The sequence below is a fragment of the Somniosus microcephalus genome, chromosome 17 (assembly GCF_052327205.1).
Source record: "Somniosus microcephalus isolate GS21.2 chromosome 17, FLI_Smic_1.0, whole genome shotgun sequence".
Taxonomy (NCBI): Eukaryota; Metazoa; Chordata; class Chondrichthyes; order Squaliformes; family Somniosidae; genus Somniosus; species Somniosus microcephalus.
In genome coordinates this window covers 91991179-92015882 of record NC_141003.1, presented here as the reverse complement: position 1 = coordinate 92015882, position 24704 = coordinate 91991179, and the positions used below count along the sequence as shown (strand labels likewise).

At 49.7% G+C, this 24704-nt stretch overlaps 1 protein-coding gene and 1 long non-coding RNA gene across 2 annotated transcripts in view; one reads left to right on the top strand and one right to left on the bottom strand.

Annotated features, from left to right (window-relative positions):
• LOC147105922 (semaphorin-3E-like) overlaps positions 1–24704 on the bottom strand; it is a 415428-nt gene that overhangs the window by 221061 nt on the left and 169663 nt on the right. Inside the window, exons 3-4 of the mRNA XM_086010850.1 lie at positions 21311–21373; positions 15324–15443 (exon numbers count right to left, since the gene is read on the bottom strand). Of these exons, the coding sequence (XP_085866976.1) occupies positions 15324–15443; positions 21311–21373 (183 nt within the window). The remainder of the gene's footprint in view (positions 1–15323; positions 15444–21310; positions 21374–24704) is intronic.
• Positions 1–24704, top strand: part of LOC147105923 (uncharacterized) — a 190110-nt gene that overhangs the window by 138201 nt on the left and 27205 nt on the right. The window lies entirely within an intron of this gene.

Here is a 24704-nt window from a genome sequence, read left to right as displayed (position 1 = left end):
AGGACAGTCGGCGTGATGCCATACAACAGAATTCCTGCCTCTGGTGCCATGAAGCAGGCGTATAGTACTGCCAGCTGGCTGAAGTGGGGCCCACCTAATTTAGAAAAGTCAGGCAGTGAACGGTTGGCTGCTGTAAGGAAAGAGGCCTCCCTCTGCTCACTTCACAGATAGCAGAGCTGTGCCAGTACTGGAATGCGCCCGTCCATCTTGTTTAAATGTCTTTAACCTTGAGAATTCTGATAGGGTCAGGGGCGTCTGGGGCTAATGCGCAGAATTCCTGTCCCGCTGCGCTACTGCAGCACAGTGAGACCAGTCTAGCAGCACTCGGGTTCAGCACTGCAGCATTTAGACTGAGTGTAACAGGACACAGACTCAGTGTAGCACTCCACACCCTCCATACAATTGAATGCAGTCTCTGTAAAATAGCTCACAGGATCAACATAATGAGCATGCGGTCTTATTGTCACAGCCCACAGGCCTCGTGTAACAGATCAAAGGCTCAATGGAGCAGCCTGCAGGATTATTAAGGCACAGAGTAGCCTCAGTATAATGGAGTATGTGCTCAGAACATTACTCAACAGATGCAGTATACAGGCCAGGTTTAGTTTGCAGGGTCAGGGCCAAGATCCAGCACACAAGCTTAATGTAGGACAGCACCGGATCACTCCATAGTAGGGTAGGTTTGTTTGAACTATCTGTTGAATTTATTTGCAACATTAACACATTACAGAAGCAAATTGCAGTTCCTTGGCACCTGCAAAGGGTATTTGATTACATAAAGAACTCGGTGGGATTAATTGGGTTGCTTTGCGCCTCCCATTAGTGCCCCCGGGGGGGGGTGCTAACGGGACACAAACCCCCTAGCGCCTGGGCGAGAGGCCACTAACGCCTCCTATGAAATTCAGCGGGAGGTTAGCGGTGGCGGTAGTCGGTATCGCCCCGCGGCGCTGCGCCACCAGCAATGACGTCATCGTCGTGTGCAACGCCCTGGCTGCAAACTTCCCTTGCACCCCCTCACTTATCACCGGACGATATATCTGACAGGGTCAGGGGGGCATTTTTGCAGCCGTGGTGGGGCAAGTTAAAGGGCAGATGTCGGGTGGCCATTTTCTTTTTTGGCCGACTGCCAGCACCTGCCCCCTTCCCCTTTTTTATTCGGGGTGCTGGCTGCGATCGCTCAGCCCAGCACGCCTCTGTGCAGCACTAGGCCCCTCCTCTTTAATCAGGCGAGGGAGGCCTGCAATACTGCGGCGCTACGTGCCGACGTGCGTGCCGCTGTTGCAAAGCGGCGCGATATTCTGTTTTAGCGCCCCAGGAAGGAGGTGGAGCGCTTCCAGTAGCCTCACCTCCTGCTCGGGGCGCTACCACTGAATTTACGGCGCAGGGCGCTAACATTTTCGGGCGGTGCTAAAAGTAGAAGTTAGCGCCACAAAGGGGGCGCCACCGAATTTCTCCCCCTTGGAGTATTATGTGATGGCTTGAGTAACTTAACATCAAGGTGAGGGGAGGGGGTGTGGTTAGTGCCTTGGACATGGGTCAGGGAGAAGTGGCTGAACTTAAAACAGTAAAATATGAGGACAGCCAGACAAAAGTGTATTTAAAATTAGACTTGGATAAAACAATGAAGAGGTGAGATGGTTCATGTCTCTAAAATACTGGACGGCACTGACATTATGATGCAAGTAAGTGTAATAAAACTACAATTGCCAAACCGGAGAACAGGAACAAGAAGCTAGCAAGTCTCGAGTGTGACTATATGGAGGAATGCTGAACATGTGAAAGAATAAGCCATATTTCAGAAAGATACACCATAATATGAACAGAACTCTGACATTGTTAATACATGATATACTGGGTTTATAAATCTAAAGCCTCGGAGACACAGGCTGCAAACAGAATACAAGCTCCTGAGATAAAGATCAGGGCCTAGAAATTCGCTGGGCTGCGCCACCAGTTAGCGCCTAAAGAGGGCACTTAGTGGCTTTAGCGCCACTGGCCACGCCTCCCGCGAAATTTAGCGGGGCGCTAATGGTGGCGTTAGCCTGTAGCGCTGCGCCGCCACCGATGACGTCATCGGTGTGTGCAGCGCCCCGCTACCGCCCCGAACGCGATATTGGGTCGCGCCCCCCCATAGCACCGGTCGCAAATAGCGACCGGTTCAGGGGGGCCTACCTGTGGCGGTAGTGGCGCAAATTAAAGGGGAGGTGCGGGGCGGCCATTTTTTTCAGTGGCCGCCTGCCAGCACCTCCTTGCACCGTCCTCCCCGGCCTCCTGATCCCCCCCCCCCCGCCCCCGGGCAGTGCCGGCTGTGTCCCGAGAGCTCGGCACTTCTCCTCGGTGCCGGGCTCTTTTGCCGGCACTCACGATCGGTGATCGCGCTGGTGCAGGCCCCTCCCCTTTAAGACAGGAAGGAAGGCCTGCAGTACCGCAGCGCGCCATGCCGCAGCGTGTGGTGCTGCGGCACGTTGCGCTGCAATATTCAGTTTCAGCGCCCCAAGAGGGATGCGGGGTGTCTCGAGCAGCGCCCTGCGTCCCTCTTGGGGCGCTCAAACTGAATATCGGGCTGGCGCTCCCGGCTCCTTCCGGGGCGGGACTTCCGGTGCCCAGGCGAGCTTGGTGCCCCAAACGCAGCGCCACCGAATTTTTAGCCCCAGTTGTTTAACAAAGTTGTAAACATACAAGTTTTGAAATGGGATTTAGTTAAATATACTAAAACAATGACCCTATTGAAATGGCAGTTTGGCGATTCCAGAGGGCCTGGAGTTTGGGAAAAACACAATGAAAAGACCCACGTGAAGTGTTGGAAACCAACACGTTGAACAGAAACACAAACATTAAAAGAGGCATGTGCCTTTGAAAAGATGACATCAAGTAAAAGAAACACCTGCTGGTCAAATAGTTTTTATGTTAAACTTGGAAGACAGGAAACATAAGATTAAATATGCAACCAATTAAGATAGCTAGAAAACAAGTAAACACTCTGGTTAAAGTGGTTTTAATTTACATATAATAAATATGATACCTGCAGCACACTTTGAAGATATGACTTCAACAGATGCACCAAGCAATTTTGTATTGAACTTGGAACACCACGGAGTCACAACGTCTGCGAAAATCAGTTAAGCCAATATTAAGAATTGAATGAAAGAATTTTGTAAAAATGGCATCAAACAGAAACCATTGCTGTCATATTGTTTTTATGATGGTTTTTGAAACACCTAAAGGTAGAGACATAATTATGCATGCAGCAGTTGAATTGACAGTAAGAATAGAAAGCATTCAACAGAGAGAATGAATAAGACAATTAGCTTACATCAGCAGAGAACTTCAAAGAATAAACCACTGCAAAAAGGGTATAAAAGATAGACCTTTTCAAACAGAAAGTCAGAAGCCACTGAATGGGCCAAGCGTTTCTCAACTTTACAGGCACCATCTGTAAGTTTTTAACTTTGAGTCTCGGGGATCAAACGGTACCTAATTTGATTTTGGTGGATGTTCTGGATTTAGAATTAAGTAAGAAATGTAGAAATATAACGAAGTAAAGATTTGAGAATAAGGATCTCTGAAAAATAAGAAATGTAAGCTATTTGTATTTTGAATTGTTAATGTTGCGACTGACTCAACAGCTGTTAATTGAATGTCGGCTCTTAAATAAAACTATATGGCCTAGAAATTCATTGACACCACTTTTGGGGCGCTAAAGTGGGGCGTCCGCTAAAGTTTGCGGCCGCCGCCAAATCGATGCCACTTCTCCGATATTCATTAGCTTCGCCCTAGGAGTTCAGGCGAGCGCTAAAACTGCTGCTGGACACCTCTCTTTGGGCGCTAAGCTGGAGGTTTCTGCACTTAACACACTGGCCAAGCTATTCCACCATGGGAGGCATTGCACACCAGATCATGGCGACACACTGGCCAGGCTATTCCACCATGGGAGGCAGTGCACACCAGATCATGGCGACACACTGGCCAAGCTATTCCACCATGGGAGGCAGTGCACACCAGATCATGGCGACACACTGGCCAAGCTATTCCACCATGGGAGGCAGTGCACACAAGATCACGGCGACACACTGTACTTAGAGGCCGTCCTTTCTCTTGCAGGCCAAGCTGGCGAATAATCGCAAGAGCCGGACTGCGACCGGGGGAGGCCGACCCCATATCCAGCCACTCACCGACCTGCAACATCGCGTGGAGCGCCTCATGGGTGGCCGGGTGATTGGGCCCGTTGCATGTGGAGATGCCGACCCTGTTCTGGGCAGCAATGGTAAGGACATCACCTTTTGCACCTCTCTCGTCCCACTTGCGCATCAGATCTACATCCTTTGCCACTGTCCGACAAATGCGCCGAATGCCACCACTCATGCATCCCGCACTGACGCCCTCTCCTCACTCTAAAGCTACTCTTGTGCCTTCCTGCTTTCAGATGGTCAAGAGGAGGTCCCTGAACTTGCCAGTGACAGACCCTCCGAAGAGGAGCAGGAGGAGGAGCAAGAGGAAGGCGGCCCATCAGGGGAACCCTCAGCCGCGGCCACCCAGGCCAATGTAGGGGACACGTCTTCCCTGGAGGGCAGCGTGGCGGAAGTGTCGAAGGGGAGGGGAGCTCCTGGGACCTGCGGGCTGCAGAAAGGCGGGAGGGGGGTGGAAGCTCGGCGGCCTTCTCCCCAGAGGGGGGATGCATCGGAGGGGAGTCCAATTGCTGGGCCCAGCAGCCTCCAGCAACGCAGGAAGAGTCGGCCAGCTCGGCGGCCTTCTCCCCAGAGGGAGAGTCCGGCCTCCAGTCAGGAGATGCTCTTCGCCGAGGAGATGGAACGCCTCGAAGACTTGTCCGCGGACTCGGAGCGCCGGCGCACGGAGCTCATGGCGGCAGTGGCACGGTTGCCTGAGTCCATCGATTCCCTCTCTCGGAGTGTGGCCGAGTTCGGGCCCTCAGAGGCCACCAGTCGGGCGGAATACCGGGCAGATCAGGCAGCGAGTTGGGCGGAATTCGGGGCAGCTCTGTCAGCGACTGGCCAGGTGATCAGTGGTGCCGTCCAGTCACTGGCTGCTCTGATGCGGTCAGTGAACAGGTCAACACGGGCACTCACTGCTGCCACACTCGCTGTGTCAGCCAGGCATCGCCAGGGCACCCGGCGCGCTGCAGCAGCACAGCGGTCTGTCCCTCGGCAGATTGGTGCGCATGCTGCAGTGCTGGCCCGGGCGAGTGCCAGTGTCTCAGGCGACCAGCGAGCGCCTGCCATCCGCCAGCTTGCCGCCATTCCTCCAGCCGCCACTGCCAGTCCCCCAGTGGAGCTGCCAGGAGCTGCTGCAGTGACTGATGCTGGCCAGCCACAGCTGCAGCAATCAACAGCCGCCCGCTCGACGGCCAGACCTCGACTAGGCCAACCCCCAAGGGCATCTGCCGTCACGACATGTGCCCCTCAGGAGCCTGCCCCCAGCCTTACAGCAGCCAATGGCCTTACTTTGAGGCGGAGCAGCAGGGCGGGCAGGGGCCACCCAAAGATGGCCAAGGCATCGCCCTAGCGGGCCAAATAGTCGAATGTGTGGCCATTTGTGTTTGTTTCTTGAGGCCGAGAATTGGATGTTTGTTTTTTGAAGGCCGATGATGTGATGTTTGTTTTGGACGAAGGCCGAGAATGGCAGCCATTTTAGTTGCCCTATTTTGTTAATCCTCTCCAGGTTGTGGGAGCGAGTAATGTGTTTGAGTGTTTTTTGGGGGTTTCGTCTGTTTTTGGTTTTCATGTGGGAAGGGCCCAGAGTTTGTACAATAAAGCATTTTATTTATTCACATTGTCCATGTTTGATCTTTGAAGTGTTTGTTGCCTTAACCGGCTGAGGGCTTGTGGAGCGGCTGCAATCATGTTCTATCATTGGCACAAGCCATTCCCTGACAGGGGGCCTAGAAGTGACGTTCAATAAGCCGCCGACGGGCGGCCCTTGGACCTTGTGCGTCCCTCCTGGGCTGGTAATCCTCGTCCTCGTCGTCCTCATGCTCCTCCTGCTCCTCCTCCTGAGGTGGTGGTCCAACGTGAGGTGGCAGTGCCTGAGTCCTGCGGATAGCCAGGTTGTGCAGCATGCAGCAAACGACGACGAATTGGGAGACTCGATCCTGCGAATACTGGAGGGCTCCCCCGGAGCGATCGGGACAGCGGAACCGTTGCTTGAGCACGCCGATTGTTTGTTCTATGAGGCTCCTCGTCGCTTGATGGCTCTCGTTGTATGCCTCTTCAGCAGGGGTCGTGGGCGCGCGGAGCGGGGTCATGAGCCAGGTACACAAAGGATAGCCTTTGTCCCCGATAAGCCATCCTCTTGGGGGAGGCTGTGCCTGGAACATGTCAGCCACAGTTGTCTGTCGCAGGATAAAGGCATCGTGGCTGCTGCCTGGAAAGCGGGCATTGACAGCTAGGATGCGCTGCCTGTGGTCACACACCAGCTGTACATTGAGGGAATGGTAGCCCTTCTGGTTGCGGTAATCCTCGGCATGCTCAAGAGGTGCCCGCAAAGCCACATGCGTGCAGTCAATGGCGCCCTGCACCATGGGGAAGCCCGCTATTCTTGCAAACCCCACTGCACGCTGCTGCTGCTTGTCCAGGGTCATGGGGAAGGAGATGAATTGATGTCTCCTTCTGAAAAGGGCTTCGGTCACCTGGCGGATGCAGCAATGCACGGCGAACTGGGAGATGTTAGCGATGTCCCCAGTAGCGGATTGGAAGGAGCCGGAGGCATAGAAGTTGAGAGCCACCGTCACCTTCACTGCCACCGACAGAGACGTCCTGCGCATCAGCTGTGGCTGCAAATCTCTCTGAAGCAGCCGGCAGATGTCTGCAACCACCTCCCTTCGGAATCGCAGCCTCCTAACACACATCGCGGCAGACATGGTCAGATAGGAGGTCTGCTGGCGGTATACCCTGCGTGGGTAAGGCCTCAGTTGGCGACGCCTGTTGCCCCCTCTGCGTCTAGCCAGGGCTGCCACTCTCTCACGGCGTCTGTGAGCCCTTCTGGCATAAGGTTGAAATTCAGCGTTGCCACCCAATGCAGCCCCCATTATATGCTGGCAAACACTGAGCTCTGAATGAAGGCAAAGATAATTGGTAAGCTCTGGCCTGAGCCAAAAATACCTGTCCAAGTGTTGGTCCAAACCAGTAAACTCTCCTCCTTGGTCTCTGTCCAAAAAACCGTTGCACAAGAGTGAATGCTGCAAAATGGCTGGCCTTTATACTGCTGGGTAAGTGCCCTTTAATTTGCGCTCCCCGCGGCCCGGCTGGGCTGTGTACCGTTCCACTTCACAGTCGCTCGGGCCGCCCGGCGCACAATGGGCCGGCACGAGTGAAGTTCCGGTTCGGGGCGCACAAAAGGCGTTGCACTAGCAAATGACGTCATGATGTGTGCGCGCAGCAGGGCGCGCGCTAAGGCTTTGCGCCGGCGCTAAATGTGTACTGAAGTTGGGGCGAGGCGCAGATCGCGCTGCGCCCGGCCGCTAAGCGCCTAGCGCTCGAAATCTACTCCTCCTAAGGCGCTAACGGCTGCCGCGCCCAACTGAATTTCTAGGCCTATATTTTTAGAATTTTCTCAAAGAGTATTTCTGTATAAACTCGCAAACCCAATTTCTGTACACTCTTTTGTAAGGAGTTGCAGGATTCTGGGGGGTATTCCGGACCCTCATAATATCCGGAAGGTTACAGTCTAGTTAAACTTATTGAAAGTACTATCTGGAGGATGGTGACATCTTCAGTCATTCCTTTCCTTTAGGGAGAGATAGTCTGAACCTTTAGACCCATTTAAGCGTCTTATAGAATTCGGCTATCTCTAACTTTAGTTGAAGGTGAATGTCTGGGGAATACGCCTGATCTGGGGTAGCCTGAAAAGGGCTAGGACTTGTAATTATCCCTTCAAGCACATTTGTAAGGCATTCCTTCGTCCACTATTTCAGTGGGGCATTTGCCCATTTAAAATAAACAGGTTGAAACAGCAGACTCAGGAATGTCCTACAAGTGCAGTAAGTCTGGCAATGTCGCCACCAGTCATTTCAAGGCTCACGTTCCAGAAAAGAGTCTTTTTGTGACAAAATAGCAGAGCGAAATCGATTCCCGTCAAAGCTTGTTAATGCTGTGCTGATTAACTCCTTTGGAGAGGAGTTGCACAAACATCTGATCGTGAAGGTGCTGATGACATTGACAATCATGATCTCGACAGAACTCTTGCCTCCAGTTGCACCCAACCACAATAATGGAATCTGTGAAGCACAACAGGCGAGAGTTGAATGATGGTCGCTCAATGTACCAGAGATTTCTGTTTCATTGCTTTTGGGATCAAGGGCTGATTTCTGTTTTCTTGTAAGTTTGAGCTGTGCTTGTTCAGCTTCCAGGCAATTAAATGGGCCAGATATTCCGACCCCCACGGGTGTGTACGAGGTGAGTCCGCGCCCGTAGGGGCCGCTAAGTGCTGGTTTCAGGTACGTGAAGCGAATGCGCTGAAAACTGCCACTTGCGATGTCAAGAATTCTCTGGACAGATTCTCCGCCTGCCCGGGAAAAGTGCCTCCGCGGGGGGAGAGTTCCGCTTTCTGCACAACCTCTGCCCGCTGAATGACCGTCAGATTCTTACGCCTGGTAAAGGTAGACATAAGGCTTGCTATTACCAGCTAAGAGGTTTTAAATACAGAAAAATGAAATTTGATAACTCATTTATAAATTAAAAATACTCTTCAAAAAGTTACGTTTATTTTTAGCCTCGTAAAAACATAATTTGTTTTTGTTTAAAATATTTAATTATATGTAATTTTAATTCATTTTAAATATGTAATTTAAAAAAATGATTTAATGTTTTCGTGTGTTTTTAAATGTGATTCCTGTTCATACTTTTCACCGTTCTGTGCGTACAGACCTGTCAAAAGTATGAAGGGGGGTTCCCTTCTTCCATTGGTTCGCCAAGGCCCACGTGATCCGCCTGCGCCCCGGGATATCTGAGCCTCTACGCATTTCCAAGAGGAGAGGCCCAGGATCACAAGCCTCGGGATTTACGGAACCAACAGGTAAGTTCGTAGATTTTTTCCGATCGGAGGCATCTGCCTGCAGGAAGTTTCCGATCAGGAATTCAGGGCCGTTATGTTTGGGGAAGTACGTCATTGCACATTGCACACAATCTGCCAGAAGCAGGTCACCTTCCCGGGCAAAATGGTCCCTTCTGTTCCGATAATAATTTTCTTACATATTCTTGTATAATACGGCCTAGAAATTTTGGGCGCTAACCAGCCTATTAAGGACCCAACACGGTGAGCAGGAAGCGGGCGGGTTACCACCCGGAAGTACGCCGCTGGTTAAGGGGGATGCGCTTCAGTTGACTGGACTTATAGTAATCTCGGTTGTAATGCTTAAGTTATCCACTAGATGGAGACAAATGCTAAGGGTTAATTTACCAGTGTTTTAAGGTAAGCCCTGCTACACAAGTATTTAGCTAATGTGGCCTTGTGGGTATGACATCATAACATCCTCCATGTTGTTTTGCTCGTGCAGTAAGAAATACAGAGTGCATGCCTGTAGCTGTGAGAGCTCTGTTCTCTCCTTATTCTGTGTAATTAAAAGTAAAGTTTTGAGTTCCTGAAGTCTCACTTATCGTAGTTATTGGACCTTACTACTCGGATATAACATTTGGCGACGAGGATTAACTGTTTCAACTTGAAGAAGGGCAAATACGAGATCACTGCATCTGAATCATGGCTACTCGGGTAGGAGAGATTTCTGCTTTTGATGTTCAAAATCAAACTTGGATCAAATACTGTGAGTTATTGGAGCATTTCTTTGTGGCAAATGATATTGTCGATGTTGGAAAAAGGAGAGCTATTTTGCTAACTTCGGTGGGAAGTCTGACGTATAGTTTACTGAGAAACTTATGCAGTCCTGTAAAGCCTGGAGATAAATCATTTACTGAATTAGTGGACTTGCTAATGGAACATTTCAATCCCAGACCAAGTGAGATTGTACAGCGTTTCAAATTTAATTCACGGAACAGGATTTTTTAAACAACGACCTGTGCCTTATGCCATGAAACTGAAGGTAGAGGCTGAGCTTGATCGTCTTTTGTGGGAGAACATTCTGGAACCCGTGAAATGTTCAGAATGGGCAGCTCCCATTGTACCTGTTTTAAAACCAGACAATTCGGTAAGAATCTGTGGAGATTATAAATTGACTGTAAATAGGGTGTCTAAACTTGAACAGTATCCTATCCCTAAAACTGAGGATCTTTTTGCAAACCTGGCTGGAGGGAAGAAATTCACGAAGCTGGATATGAGTCATGCATACTTGCAGATTACACTAGATAAGGAATCCAAGAAGTATGTAACCATAAATACACACAAGGGGTTGTTTACCTATAACCGCTTGCCATTTGGTGTCTCGTCTAGTCCAGCTATCTTCCAGAGAACTATCGAGGGTGTACTGCACATGTTTCCATCTATCTGGATGATATTCTGGTGACGGGAAGAACCGACCAGAAGCATCTGAGCACTCTGAGAGAGGTACTACTAAAATTGGATAAGGCTGGGTTATGGCTCAAGAGAAGTAAGTGTACTTCCATGGGGAATGAGGCCGTGTTCCTGGGACACAGAGTGGACGCCACCGGGCTCCATCCAATCAAGGAGAAGGTAAAAGCACTGCAGGAGGTACCAGGTCCTACAAATGTGACTGAGTTAAAAGCTTACCTGGGACTGCTAAACTATTATAACAGGTTTTTACCAAACTTGTCAACAGTGTTAGCACCTCTTCACAAACTACTGCGCAAGAAGACACAGTGGCAGTGGGAGGAGGAACAGAGGGTTTCATTTGAACAATCCAAGAAACTGATGCTGTCCTCGGATGTGCTGGTTCACTACAATGCAGAGAAAGACATCATTCTCTCTTGTGATGCTTCACCTTACGGGGTGGGGGCAGTTCTTTCACACTGTATGGAAGATGGAACAGAAAGACCGATAGGGTTTATGTCTCGAACTCTGACCCCAGCAGAAAAAAACTATTCCCAGTTAGATAAAGAGGGATTAGCAGTAATGTTTGGGTTACAGAGGTTTCATAAGTGCATATATGGCAGGAAATTCACCATATGCACAGATCATAAACCTCTTCTATCTCTTTTTAATGAGATGAAAGCAGTACCACAGATGGTGTCACCCCGAATCCAGAGATGGGCAGTGACGCTGAGGGCATATGAGTATGTCATCGTTTACAAAGCGGGCAAGTACCATGGGAACGCAGATGCCTTGAGCCGTCTTCCACTACCAGGTACACCTTCCGTGCAGCTCCAGTGGACAGAGTTTTGATGTTGGGAACTGGTCAAGTAGTACGCAGACATGTGGATCAGATACTGACCAGACAACGGGAGATCGAACTGAAGGTTCCAGAGGAAAGGTTGGAGGACAAGTTGGTCTCCAGTTATCCAAATGCATTGGTGGTCCCAGCACCACGAACAGAGACAGTTACACCTGGACCCCTTAATCAAGAGGAAACTATCATAGCAGAGTCAGATACTCTGAGTACTGCTCAGGAGCAGCAGGTGGCTCTACCACAACCAAGCAGGGACTTGACTGTAAGACATTCAACAAGGTCTCACAAGCTGCCAGAGCGATTGATCACAACCTGCTAAATTCATTCAGGATGGACTATCATTAAAGGAGTTTCCTTATGGACTTTTTAAGAATGTTGTTAAGAGTTGTTGTAACTTAAGAGGGGGGGGGATATAGTAATCTCGGTTGTAATGCTTAAGTTATCCACTAGATGGAGACAAATGCTAAGGGTTAATTTACCAGTGTTTTAAGGTAAGCCCTGCTACACAACTATTTAGCTAATGTGGCCTTGTGGGTATGACATCATAGCATCCTCCATGTTGTTTTGCTCATGCAGTAAGAAATACAGAGTGCATGCCTGTAGCTGTGAGAGCTCTGTTCTCTCCTTATTCTGTGTAATTAAAAGTAAAGTTTTGAGTTCCTGAAGTCTCACTTATCGTAGTTATTGGACCTTACTACTCGGATATAACAGGACTGTTCCAGGGAAGCTTTGCAGAACAACCCTGAGTGGGTAACCAGACTTGTGATCATCTGCTGTATGCTTCACAACTTCACCATGATGAGGGACGAGCCTTTACCACCATCGGGGTAGCAACAAGTGCAGGAGGAGGAGGAGAGGCAGTGGCCGCCAGAGCTCCGAGCTCCCAGAGCAGCTCATTGCGGAGTGCGTCCCCTAAACCAGCCCTCCTATCCCCAATACACCAACAGTCCAACAATCCTTACCACTGTCCTTACAACCACCATTCGATTGGCTTCCTTTAGTTTAGATTTATGGGTCTTAACCTTACTTTACTACAAAGATAAACACCAACACACAATCACCCTTGCGCTAGCCCTTAGTGCCTGTCATGCATGCTCCTTTCTCTATCCTAGTGCTGCTACCAGATGTTGCCAGGTGGAAGACTCTGGGATTCCATTGAGGACACTTCAGATAGCCATGAATGATGACCTTGAGCAGCTCTGGGGTTTGTGGGCCCGGCTGCAGATGGCAGCATCTTGGGCTGAGCTGGACAGTCTGGCTGGTTGTCTGTGTGGCATTAACAAGGACCCTGGTAGAGTAGGTGGTGGGGGAGCAGGCACGCTGTCAACCTGAGAGAGGACAGCAGGTGCCTCATGCATGGAGGTAAGGACACACTCCTGGGATGGTGCCTCAGCACTCCTACAGCTCTGTGAGAGGACAGAGTGCAGGACTGCTGTGGCACTTTTGACATTGGCCCCCAGGGCCAAGGTGACAACCATCTGAGAATGCATGGTAATGGTGTGTGCCGTAATGGAAGCTGTGCGAGCTGTCATCAGGGGCTCCATCATGGTGGGTGCCACTGGGTTAATGGAGCTGACCGCTCAGTCCATGTTGGGCAGAATCTCCATGCTCTGCGCAAAGCCTTGAGGCAAGTTAGAGCTGGACTTCTCCATGCTTCGTGACATTGTGCGCAAGCTCGCTGGCAGGCTGCATCGAGCATTCCCATGTAGATGCCCATCAGCCTTTTTCGGTAGCCTGGCCTCTCAGAGTCAGCGTCTGAGTTCTGTGCAGCAGAAGTAGCGCGCGGAGGTGAGTGTGTGAGTATGAGGTGAAGGCGGTGAGGTGAATTGTGGTGCAGTGATTGGGGTGGTTCTGGGTGCGATCGGGTTACTAAGCCCATTATTTCTTAATATATTATGAGTCATGGAGATCACTGATTATATTCATTGTACATCTTTAGATTGTTCACTCATTAAAATGCATTCTCATTTCCTGTTGATTGTTATGAATATACTTGTTTTCCTCAAAATCATAGAATCATAGAATGATTACAGCACAGGAGGCCATTTGGCCCGTCGAGCCCGTGCCAGCTCTCTGCAAGATCACTTCAGCTAGTCCCACCCCCCCGCCCTTGCCCCGTAGCCCTGTGAATTTGTTTCCTTCTGGTACTTATCCAATTCCCTTTTGAAAGCCACGATTGAATCTGCCTCCATGATGCTAACAGAAGCTGGAGTTTATTTCACTTATGGGGACGGACAGCATACGTTCTGATCTTTGATCGCTGGTAGGTGCAGTTGCTTCCGTTAACGTTTCCTACAAGTGTTTCACTGAAAGTGAACTTAATAAATCATTTCAAACAGTATTTTAAATGAGCAACAACTATTAGTTGGAGAAACAGCCCAATCTTTCCCACATCAGAAACAGACGAGGGATATGAACACATTCCACTGCCTTGCTTCTTGATTACAGGAGAGTTGCTCTCGGGAGTTATAAACTCTGGGAGCTTTGTCATTTATTAAATACGAAGAACTTCTGCTTGAATCCGAACTTCAGAAAACGAATCGGTGGTGAAGTTCGGTATAACTTTTAACAGTTTGGAAAATTAGCGCCAGGTGCTATATTTTTCTAACTTTAAAAAAATGTGTTTTTTTCGCTCCAGGAGGGAGGTGGAGCGTTAAATCAAGCATTCTTCCCTCTTGGAGTGCGAGCGGCAGCAGACGGGGCGGTGAGTTCTGCAGCGCTGCCACTGGGCCGTGCCACGCTGCCACGTTGAAGACTCCTTCCCTCCCTTAAAGGGACGGGCCATTGCTGCAGCCTCTGCAAAAGAAAGGGCAGCTAACTGGACCACCAGGGGAGCGGAGAACCCACACGATCAGTCCGATACTCAGAGTGCCGGGCTGATCGATCGCGGGCAGGAACCCGCAAAAAAAAAGTATCAAAAAAGGTAAGTTTTGTTTTTACTTACCTCGGCTTTACGCATCACCCCGAAGCAGCCGGTCGCCCGATGCATGTCCCCTGAAGCTGCCGTTGTTTTCGCTGCTTCAGGGGGCGGAAATCAATTTCGGGTCCGGGGCGCTACCGGGGTGAGGCGCGGCCGGATGACGTCGCGATCTCCGGCCGCAGGCGGGCGTGGTGATAGGGGTTACTGCCGCTGTAAACCGGCAGGTGAATTTTGTGGGTGGCGGTCTGACCTTAGCGTCCTGTTATCGCCCCCTGGAGGCGATAACGGGAGGTGCTAAGGCATCAAATTTCCAGCCCAGTATCTGCAACAATTAATGACGACTGGATCCTTTGAGTAGGAATAGCAACAAAATTCAAGAGGAGATTCTGAGGATGTAAGAAGAAACAAAAAGCAGGATTGTTATCGGGTTGGGAGTTTTCAGAAAGACCGAATTGTTTGACCAGGTAAGAAGCAATTACCGTCACAAACTCGGTCATGACCACCAGTGCAGAAAGTCCGAAGACACAAGATGGACACACTCGGTGAAGTAGGTTTTTGGTTAATTTTATTCTGGATTTAGCGGAATGCTTTAGAAGGTTGTCAGTGAACCTACAACTCTGTTTTCACTGATGATTTCTTCGCAATCCAATATCGACTATTAAAATAGAGGCCCTGAAATGGTGCTGTAAGATACGACTGTACAAACATTTCATTCATTCCTCTCAAATTCCTCACTCTGCTGTTGAGTGTCCCACAACGTAAATTCAATTTCAGCATTTTAATCTGTTGGTTTAACATATTTCTTCCTGACATTTGGGGTTTCTCTGCTGGTATAGTATTACTTTAATAAATATGCCTGTGCAAATCCCATCAAAAACGGTGCCTGCAAAGCCCGAAAGATTATAAGCCTTTTTTTTGTCTGGCTCCAGTGAACAATATCTCACACCAGAGCCTTTAATGGCACGGTTCAGGGCAGGAACCTGACATGCGAGTAGTTTGGGTGTTATTAGCGTAAACCTGTAGCCGTACACTGCACAGTGCAGCATTTTTCACACCAGTATACCACGGCATTGCGCCACTGTGAATTCCTCTTACCTCTGCCCAGCGACCCACTCGGATAAAGGCACAGCCTGGATCGAAGGCTCCTGTGCCACAGGCCAGTAGGTGAGACCGATTGTATGCATGAAGAACACGGATAAAATTTGCACATTCAGACTGCAGAAAAGGAAAGTGAATGTAAAACAGTGATAGGATACTTTCTAGACATGGAGCAAATTTACCCCTTCATGTTAAGATATATAACAATTAACTGCCATATTTACTAATTAAAAGACAGAATGAAGTTAAACAATTTTAAAATTTGACTAATTTCTAGGTGGTACTTCTGGTTTTGAAGCTTAGTCTGATTAATGTGATATTTTGGTGCAGAAAGATGAATCCAAAACTTGGATTAAATCCAATAAGACGCTAAAATGCAAAACTTCATCTTCAAGCCAAAAAAAAAGTAAGATTATAAAAACTTTGCCCACTGTTTCTCTCGCCATAAACAAGTAGGGTAACTCACAGAGCGCTGGGTTTTTGTGACTTGCTCCGATTTCCCAATGAAATCCAAAGTTTTCCGATATTAAGCATTTTGTTTCATTTTTGGCCCAAATTAGCATGGATTTGCTCACTGCAAATTTTCCCTCATTTTGTGAATTGAACAATCGGGAGCCCTTTTATTTGAGTGCGTTATCGGTTCAAACGCACGGTACACTGGCAGGTCTTCTCCTCAATCCAAGAGACGCAGTCAACAAAGACTTGCATACAAAAAACATGTAAAAATTATATTATATTCCCTACAAACCATTTCAAGTGTCGGTTGCTTTTTAAAATCACTAATTTCTCAGAATTAAATATTAAGTATTTTTCCTTTCATATCAACTTCATCTATGGGTTCTTGTGGTCAGATATAGTCCACAGGCATTGCGCCCAGTTGCAGCACTGAGTAACTCAATGCCTGTATCTATAGTTCTGAAATAATTATTTCTTTATTTGAATCCCTCGCTTTAATTGCTTTAGAATTTTTCACTGGCATAAAGCCACGGAACCACAGACATTTACAACAGAGGAGAAGCTCATATGTCTGTGTCAGTTCTTTGCTAGATCAATCCAAAACTAATCTTACTGGCCTGCGCTCTCCCCACTGCCCTGGTACCTGATATCTGAGCATAAAGTCAAAGGGGTTCTCCTTCTTAAAACATGGTTGGCAAAAAATGTTTTTGGCTTGTTTGCAAACACAGAGTGAAAACCTGAGTGAAATACTTCATTTGCATCAGGACTTATCTCATTCTTCCCTTTCCCACAAATAAAACATATTTTCTCACGACAACAGTGAACTTTAAGACAAGATTGTGACAATTTACGTCCTTACCAGTCTAATTGTCTTTAACTGGTGCCACACTTTTCCATATTTTTTGGAGATAATAGCTGTGTCTCATTTACCAAATTGTTTAAATTTAGTGGCCTAGAAATTCAGTGGGTTGCGCCAGCCGCTAACGCCATAAGAGGGGTATATTTCCAGCGCTAGGCACTTAGCGCCCGGGCGCAGACCGATCTGCGCCTACGCCCAAATTCAGTTGACATTTAGCGCCGGCGCAAAGTGTTTGCGCCCGCTCAGCTGCGCGCGCAGCTTATGACGTCATTTCGTCGTGCAACGCTGTTTGTGCGCCCCAAACCGGAAATTCAGTGGCGCCCGCCCAATGTGGGCGTGGCGCTGTTAAGAACTGTGAAGTGGAACGCAACAGAGGCCCTGTGGGCCTCGGGGAGCGCTAATTAAAGGGCACTTACACTGACCTATAAAGCCCAGCCATTTTGCTGCAATGACTTTACTGCTTTGGATTTCTGGACAGAGACCAAGGGACAGAGCTTACTGATTTGGGACAACATAGGAGAGGTATTTTTGGCTTCTGGCCAGAGCTTTGACATTTGAATCATTCTGATTTCACTGTTTGCAACTTTATTATGGGGGCTGTATGGGGGTGCAACCCTCAGTTGCAGCATTATGTGCGAAGGGCTCGCAGACGCTGTGAGAGAGGGCCAGCCATGCCTAGACGCAGAGGGGCCATCAGGCGTCGGCGACGTAGGCCTTACCCACTCAGGCAATACCGGCAGCAGGTGTCCTATCTCACCATGACTGCGGCGCATTGTGTTAAGAGGCTGCGCTTCAGAAGGGAGGTGGTTGCAGAAATCTGCCAGCTGCTTCACAGAGATCTGCGTCCACAGCTGATGTGCAGGACGTCTCTCTCGGTGGAAGTGAAGGTCACGGTGGCTCTGAACTTTTATGCAAGCGGCTCCAAGCGGCTCCTTCCAAGCCGCTGCTGGGGACATAGCGAACATCTCCCAGTTCGCCGTGCATCGCTGCATCCGGCAGGTCACCGATGCACTTTTCGCGAGGAAACACCAATTCATCTCCTTCCCCATGACCCTACAGAGGCAGGAGCAGCGTGCAGTCGGATTTGGCAGGATCGCGGGCTTCCCCATGGTGCAGGGCGCCATTGACTGCATGCATGTGGCTATGCGGGCACCTATCGACAATGCCGAGGATTACCGCAACCGGAAGGGCTACCATTCCCTCAATGTACAGCTGGTGTGTGACCACAGGCAGTGCATCCTAGCTGTCAATGCCCGCTTTCCAGGAAGCAGCCACGATGCATTTATCCTGCGCCAGACTACTGTGGCTGACATGTTCGAGGCACAGCCTCCACCAAGGGGATGGCTTATCGGGGACAAGGGCTACCCTTTGTGTACATGGCTCATGACCCCGCTCCGCGCGCCCAGGACCCCAGCGGAGGAGGCATACAACGAAAGCCATCAAGCCACAAGGAACATCATAGAGCAAACGATAGGCGTCCTCAAGCAACGGTTCCGCTGCCTGGATCGTTCTGGCGGATCTCTACAGTATTCGCCGGATAGAGTCTCCCAGTTCGTCGTCGTGTGCTGCATGCTGCACAACCTGGCTATCCGCAGGACTCAGTCACTGCCACCTGACATTGCACCACCACCTCAGGAGGACGAGCAGGAGGACCATGAGGAGGAGGAGGAGGAGTGCCAGCCCAGGAGGGAGCCACAAGGTCCAAGGGCCGTCCTCCGGCGGCTTATTGAACGACACTTCTAGGCCCCCTGTCAGGGAATGGCCTGTGGCAATGAACGCACCTGAAGGCAGCCGCTCCGCAAGCCCTCAGCCGGTTAACGCAACAACCACTTGAAACATGACACCTGGACATGCTGAATAAATAAAAAGCTTTATTTCACAAACTCAGGGCCCTTCCCACATGAAACAGAAAAACAGACAAGACCCCCAAAAAACAGTCAAAAACATCTGTCACTCCCAAAACCTGGGGAGGACTAACAAAACTTGCCCATCCAAATGGCCTTCATCATCGGCCTTACAAAAATAAGCCCCCGCCTCCACAACACAAACACCCCCATAAAAACAAAAAATGCCTTGATCTTCGGCCTTACCAAAATAATCCCCCCCCAGAACACAAGCCCCCCCATATAAAAAAAACCGCTATCACCACACTCTACTGGGTGTGCCGAGAGGGCGAGTCCTTAGACAGGCTTCTCCGGCCCCTGCCCGACCTGCTGCTCCGCCTCAACCTGGGCCCTGTGGCTGTGGCAAGGCTGGGGGAAGGCTCATGAGGGCGACAATGCGTGTCGGCAGATGCCCTTGGGGGTCGGCCTAGACGAGGCCCGGCCCGGGAGGGGCCAGCTGGTGACTGCTGCAGCTGTGGCTGGCCAGCATCAGTCTCAGCAGCAGCTCGTCGCACCTTGGCTGGGGGAGTGGCAGTATCGGCTGCACCAATGGGGGCAAGCTGGCTGATGGCAGGCGCGCGCTGTTCGCCAGAGACACTGGCACTCGGCCGGGCTGGCAGTGCAGCAAGCGCAGCAAGCTGGTGGAGGCCAGACCGCTGTGCTGCAGCAGGGCGGCGGGTGCCCTGGCGATGCTTCCGCGCCACAGCGAGTGTGGCAGAAGTGAGTGCCCGAACTGCCCTGGTATGTGCCCGCATCAGCTCTGCCAGTGTCTGGACAGCACCACTCATGTACTCGCGACTCGCGTCCTGCGCTGCCGCGAGTTGCTGGACACCCCTGTCGTGCGCTGCCGCGAGTTGTTCGACCCCCCTGGCCTGTGATTCGCCGAAAGCGACCACACTATGAGCCAGGGACTCAATGGCCTGAGGCATCTGTTGCACAACCCCCATGAACTCCTGGTGGCGCCGCTCCGACGCCGCCGACATCTCATCGAGGAGGCACACCTCCTGGGCGAGGACCGTCTCCGGACTGGAGGGCGGACTCTCCCTCTGGGGAGAAGGCCGCCGTGCTGCCCGACCCTTCCCGCGTGCATCAACACCACTGGGCCCAGGAACTGCCCTCCGCTGCAACACTTCCCCCTGGCTCTCCTGCAGGCCAGACGTCTCCCCTCCATTGCCATCCCCTGGCGCGGATGAGGGTTCCCCCGATGTGCCACCTTCCTCCTGGTCCTCGTCGTCCTCCTCCTCCAAGGGCCTGGCACTCTGAGCTTGAGGGACCACCTCCTCCTCACCAGCTGAAAGAGGGGAGGCACAAGAGTAGCTTTAGAGTGAGGACAGGGCGTCAGCGAGGGAGGCCTGAGTGGTGGCATTATGCGCATTTGTCGGACAGTGGGAAAGGATGTAGATCTGAAGCGCAAGGGCAACGAGAGAGGTCCAACCGGTCATGTCCTTACCAGTGGGTCCCAGTACAGGGTCCGCATCTCCAATGGCAACAGGGCCAGTCACCCGGCCACGCATGAGTCGAGCCACGCTCTCCTCCAGCTCACTGAGCGCCTGGTACTCGGGACGGCCTCCACCGGTGACAGACTGGCTCCTCAAATTCCACGCCAGCTTGGCCTGCAAGAGAAAGGACGGCCTGTAAGTACAGTGTGGTGCCCTGTTGCTGTGTGCACTGCCTCCCATGGTGGAATAGCTTGGCCAGTGTGGTGCCCTGTTGCTGTGTGCACTGCCTCCCATGGTGGAATAGCTTGGCCAGTGTGGTGCCCTGCTGCTGTGTGCACTGCCTCCCATGGTGGAATAGCTTGGCCAGTGTGGCGCCCTGTTGCTGTGTGCACTGCCTCCCATGGTGGAATAGCTTGGCCAGTGTGGTGCCCTGCTGCTGTGTGCACTGCCTCCCATGGTCGAATAGCTTGGCCAGTGTGGTGCCCTGTTGCTGTGTGCACTGCCTCCCATGGTCGAATAGCTTGGCCAGTGTGTTAAGTGCAGAAAGTGCTATTGATGATCATGCCAGTGCCATAGCTGCGGGAGGAGGGCTGCCCATTAGGCCTTTGAGGTCCCTTTGCCCATAATGTGAGGTGCACATGCAAGGATGAGGAGGACACTGGAAAGGGTACTCACCTTCACCAACCGAGTGAGGTCGTTGTACTTCTTCCGGCATTGGTCCGCACTCCTGGGGACATCGCAGGTGGATGACACCCTGCGGGCGATTTTCTTCCAGGCTTTCCTGTACTGCCTCCTGGGAGCCTTCTTGCCACTGTCCGGGCACAAGATCTCTCTTTTGTTTTCCACACCATCAACCAGCACCCTCAGAGCATGCTCTGAGAAGCGCTGCGCTTGTTCACGGGCCCTCTCCATGGCTTCAGGCGCAATTTTGGCCCACCAGCAGTGTTGAGGCCTAGCTGCAGGGCTCCACTATGCAGGGCGTGGCAGCAGTCAAAGTCGACCCTTCCCCCTTTAAGAGCTGGCCGGCGTCAGGGTGTCTGCTGTCAATCAAAACATGCCCGCACCTGCGCTGCGCCTGGCCTCGGCGTTATCAGGCCGCATCTCCGGCTTAGCGCCTGAAGATAGCATTGCAACGCCAGTTTCAGCGCTCGCCCAAACTCTTGGCCAAATCTACTGAATTTCGGCGAAGTGGCCTACACTTTCCGGCGGGCGCTAACTTTAGCGAACGCCCGACTTTAGCGCCCCAAAAGTGTCCAGACTGAATTTCTAGGCCAGTGTGTTTTAATATTTATTCGCTTTATAAACAAGAATCTTCTCTTTTTAGTTGATGAGATTATTAGAACGTACCATTGAGTCTCTGCCTTTCATTCTACATCCTTCTGTTTGACTTGGCGTTCCAGGCCAGTAAATCTGAAATAAGAAAAAGAACACAACTGTGATTATAAAAGCACACGATTATCTCCCGGGGCCAAGCAAGCTGAGAAAGATAAATCCTCTGCCAGCATCATGATCCAAATGGCTGACTATGGCTCGCTTATAAGAAAAAGGACAGCTTAACCTTTCATAGTTTTAACGTTCTTATTTTTCACAAACTCCTTCTATTACTGGTCATCTGTCTAAATTCTTTAAATTGTTCTAAAACGTTAGAGATCTGTTCAGTTTGGTTTTGTTGTCACACAGGATGATGTAGAGTTACTCCTTTTAAAACGGCACTGTCAATATTTGGAAAGTTGAAAGATGCTGCAGTATGAAACCTGTAGGTATCTGATGTAGGTCAACCTTTGAAACTGCTACAAGTTTTATAATAATGTTTTTAAACCATTTCAATTACATATCACATTTCTGAAACTGACCAAAACCGATATTATGTTAGTGGAGATTAGTGACTGCGACCTTGCAGTGTATTTTGGGAAACAATGCTGTACCTTTAAGATTAATTCTTACTCTAAATGCAGTTTGGTTTGGGAGAAATGAAATTGCACATCGGTAGAGTTTATTTACTCAGGGCACTGACCAACATACAGCTCATTGGAGAGTCAGGAACTGCAGGCAGAAATGGAGATCAGTGCAACCAGCAAATAGAAACAGAGAAACATAGAAGATAGGAGCAGGAGTAGGCCATTCGGCCCCTCGAGCCTGCTCCGCCATTCAATGCGATCATGGCTGATCATCCAAGTTCAGTACCCTGTCCCTGCCTTCTCCCCATACCCCTTGATCCCTTTAGCCTTAAGAAATATATCCAACTCCTTGAATATATTTAATGAATTGGCCTCTACTGCCTTCTGTGGTAGAGAATTCCACAGGTTCACCACTCTCTGGGTGAAGAAATTCCTCCTCATTTCTGTCCTAAATGGCATACCCCTTATCCTTAGACTGTGACCCCTGGTTCTGGACTCGCCGACCATCGGGAACATCCTTCCAGCATCTAGTCTGTCCAGTCCTGCCAGAATTTTATAAGTTTCAATGAGATCCCCTCTCATTCTTCTAAAGATGTGTGGGTTAGGTTGATTGGCTATGATAAATTGACCCTTAGTGTTAGGGGGATTAAATACGCGGGGATAGGGTGGGATATGTGTTGGTGTAGGGGTTACGGGGATCGGGTGGGATATGTGTCGGTGCAGGCTCGATGGGCCGAAATGGCCTCTATCTGCACTGTGGGGTTTCTGTGATTCTGTGATTCTGTGATAAACTCCAGCGAGTACAAGCCCAATCGACCCAATTTCTCCTCATACGTCATTCCTGCCATCCCAGGTATCAGCCTGGTGAATCTTCGCTGAACTCCTTCCATGGCAAGAACATCCTTCCTCAGATAAGGCGACCAAAACTGCACACAATACTCAAGATGTGGTCTCACCAAGGCCCTGTACAACTGCAACAAGACATCCTTGTTCTTGTACTCAAACCCTCTCACTATGAAGGCCAACATACCATTTGCCTTCTTAACCGCCTGCTGCACCTGCATGCTTACCTTCAGCGACTGGTGCACAAGGACACCCAGGTCTCGTTGCACTTCCCCGTCTCCCAATCTATTGCCATTCAGATAATAATCTGCCTTCCTGTTTTTGATACCAAAGTGGATAACCTCACATTTATCCACGTTATATTTCATCTGCCATGCTTCTGCCCAATCACCCAGCCTGTCCAAATCATCCTGGAGTTTCTCGGCATCCTCCTCACAGCACACACACCCACCCAGATTTGTGTCATCTGCAAATTTGGAGATATTACATCTAGTTCCCTTGTCTAGATCATTAATATATATTGTGAATAGCTGGGTTCCAAGGACCGATCCCTGCGGTACCCCACTAGTCACTGCCTGCCACTCGGAAAAAGACCCGTTTATTCCAACTCTTTGCTTTCTATCTGCCAACCAGTTCTCTATCCAAGTCAATACCTTGCCCCCAATCCCATGTGCCTTAACTTTACACGCTAATCTCTTATGTGGGACCTTATCGAAAACCTTCTGAAAGTCCAAATACACCACATCCACTGGTTCTCCCTTATCTATTTTACTAGTTACATTCTCAAAAAATTCCAGTAGATTAGTCAAGCACAATTTACCTTTTGTAAAATAACAACAGAAAATGCTGGAAAAACTCAGCAGGTCAGGCAACATCCGTGGAGAGAAATTTGAGTTGACGTTTCGGGTTGGACCCTTCTTCAAAACTGGAAAGAAAAGAAACTGGATCGGAGGCAGGGCTGCGATCGGACAAAAGAATAAAAGAAACAAAAGAAGTAAAAGAGATTAGAAGCTAGACGAGATGGTGATAGGCTGGGATTAGGTGTAAAGTGTACTGGCGAAAGATAGCTGCCAGGTGTGAGAGAGAAACAAAAGGAAAGGGGGGGGGGGAAAGGAGTGGAACAATTACAAGAGAAAATGAAATGGGATTTTTGTAAATCCATGTTGACTTTGTCCGATCCTGTCACTGTTTCCCAAGTGCTCTGCTATTACATCTTTTATAATGGACTCTAGCATTTCCCCCTCTACCGATGTCAGGCTTACCGGTCTGTAATTCCCTGTTTTCTCTCGGCCACCTTTTTTGAATAGTGGGGTAACATTAGCTACCCTCCAATCCATGGGTACTGTTCCAGATTCCATCGAATGTTGGAAGATGATCAGCAAGGCATCTACTATTTCTAGGGCCACTTCCTTAAGTACCCTAGGATGTAGATTATCAGGCCCTGGGGATTTATCGGCCTTCAATCCCATCAATTTCCCTAACACCATTTCCCTACAAATACTGATTTCTTTCAGTTCCTCCCTTTCATCAGACCCTATGTTCCCCGATATTTCTGGGAGGTTATTTGTGTCCTCCTTTGTGAAGACAGAACCAAAGTATGCATTTAATTGGTCTGCCATTTCTTTGTTCCTCATTATAAATTCCCCTGATTCTGACTGCAAGGGACCTACGCTTGACTTCACCAATCTTTTTCTCTTCACATATCTATAAAAGTTTTTACAGTCGTTAAATCGTGGTTACACAGTTCAGTGTCCATGAGGAAACAGGAGGAAAAAATAATCACTCAGGTCTCACTTGAAAGTCAATTTTTGAGCTGTAGGATGATTTTATTTTAACCTTTTTTACTCCTTCAACTTTCAAACCACAGATTCTCCTTTGGGACTATGTAAAGGTATCTGCTAGTCAAGTGCAGCCAAAACTGTAAATCATTTGAAAATCATTTGGAATAACCTGATGTTTAGAACAACTCACAACAAATGACTCCTGTGTTACTCGTGGAT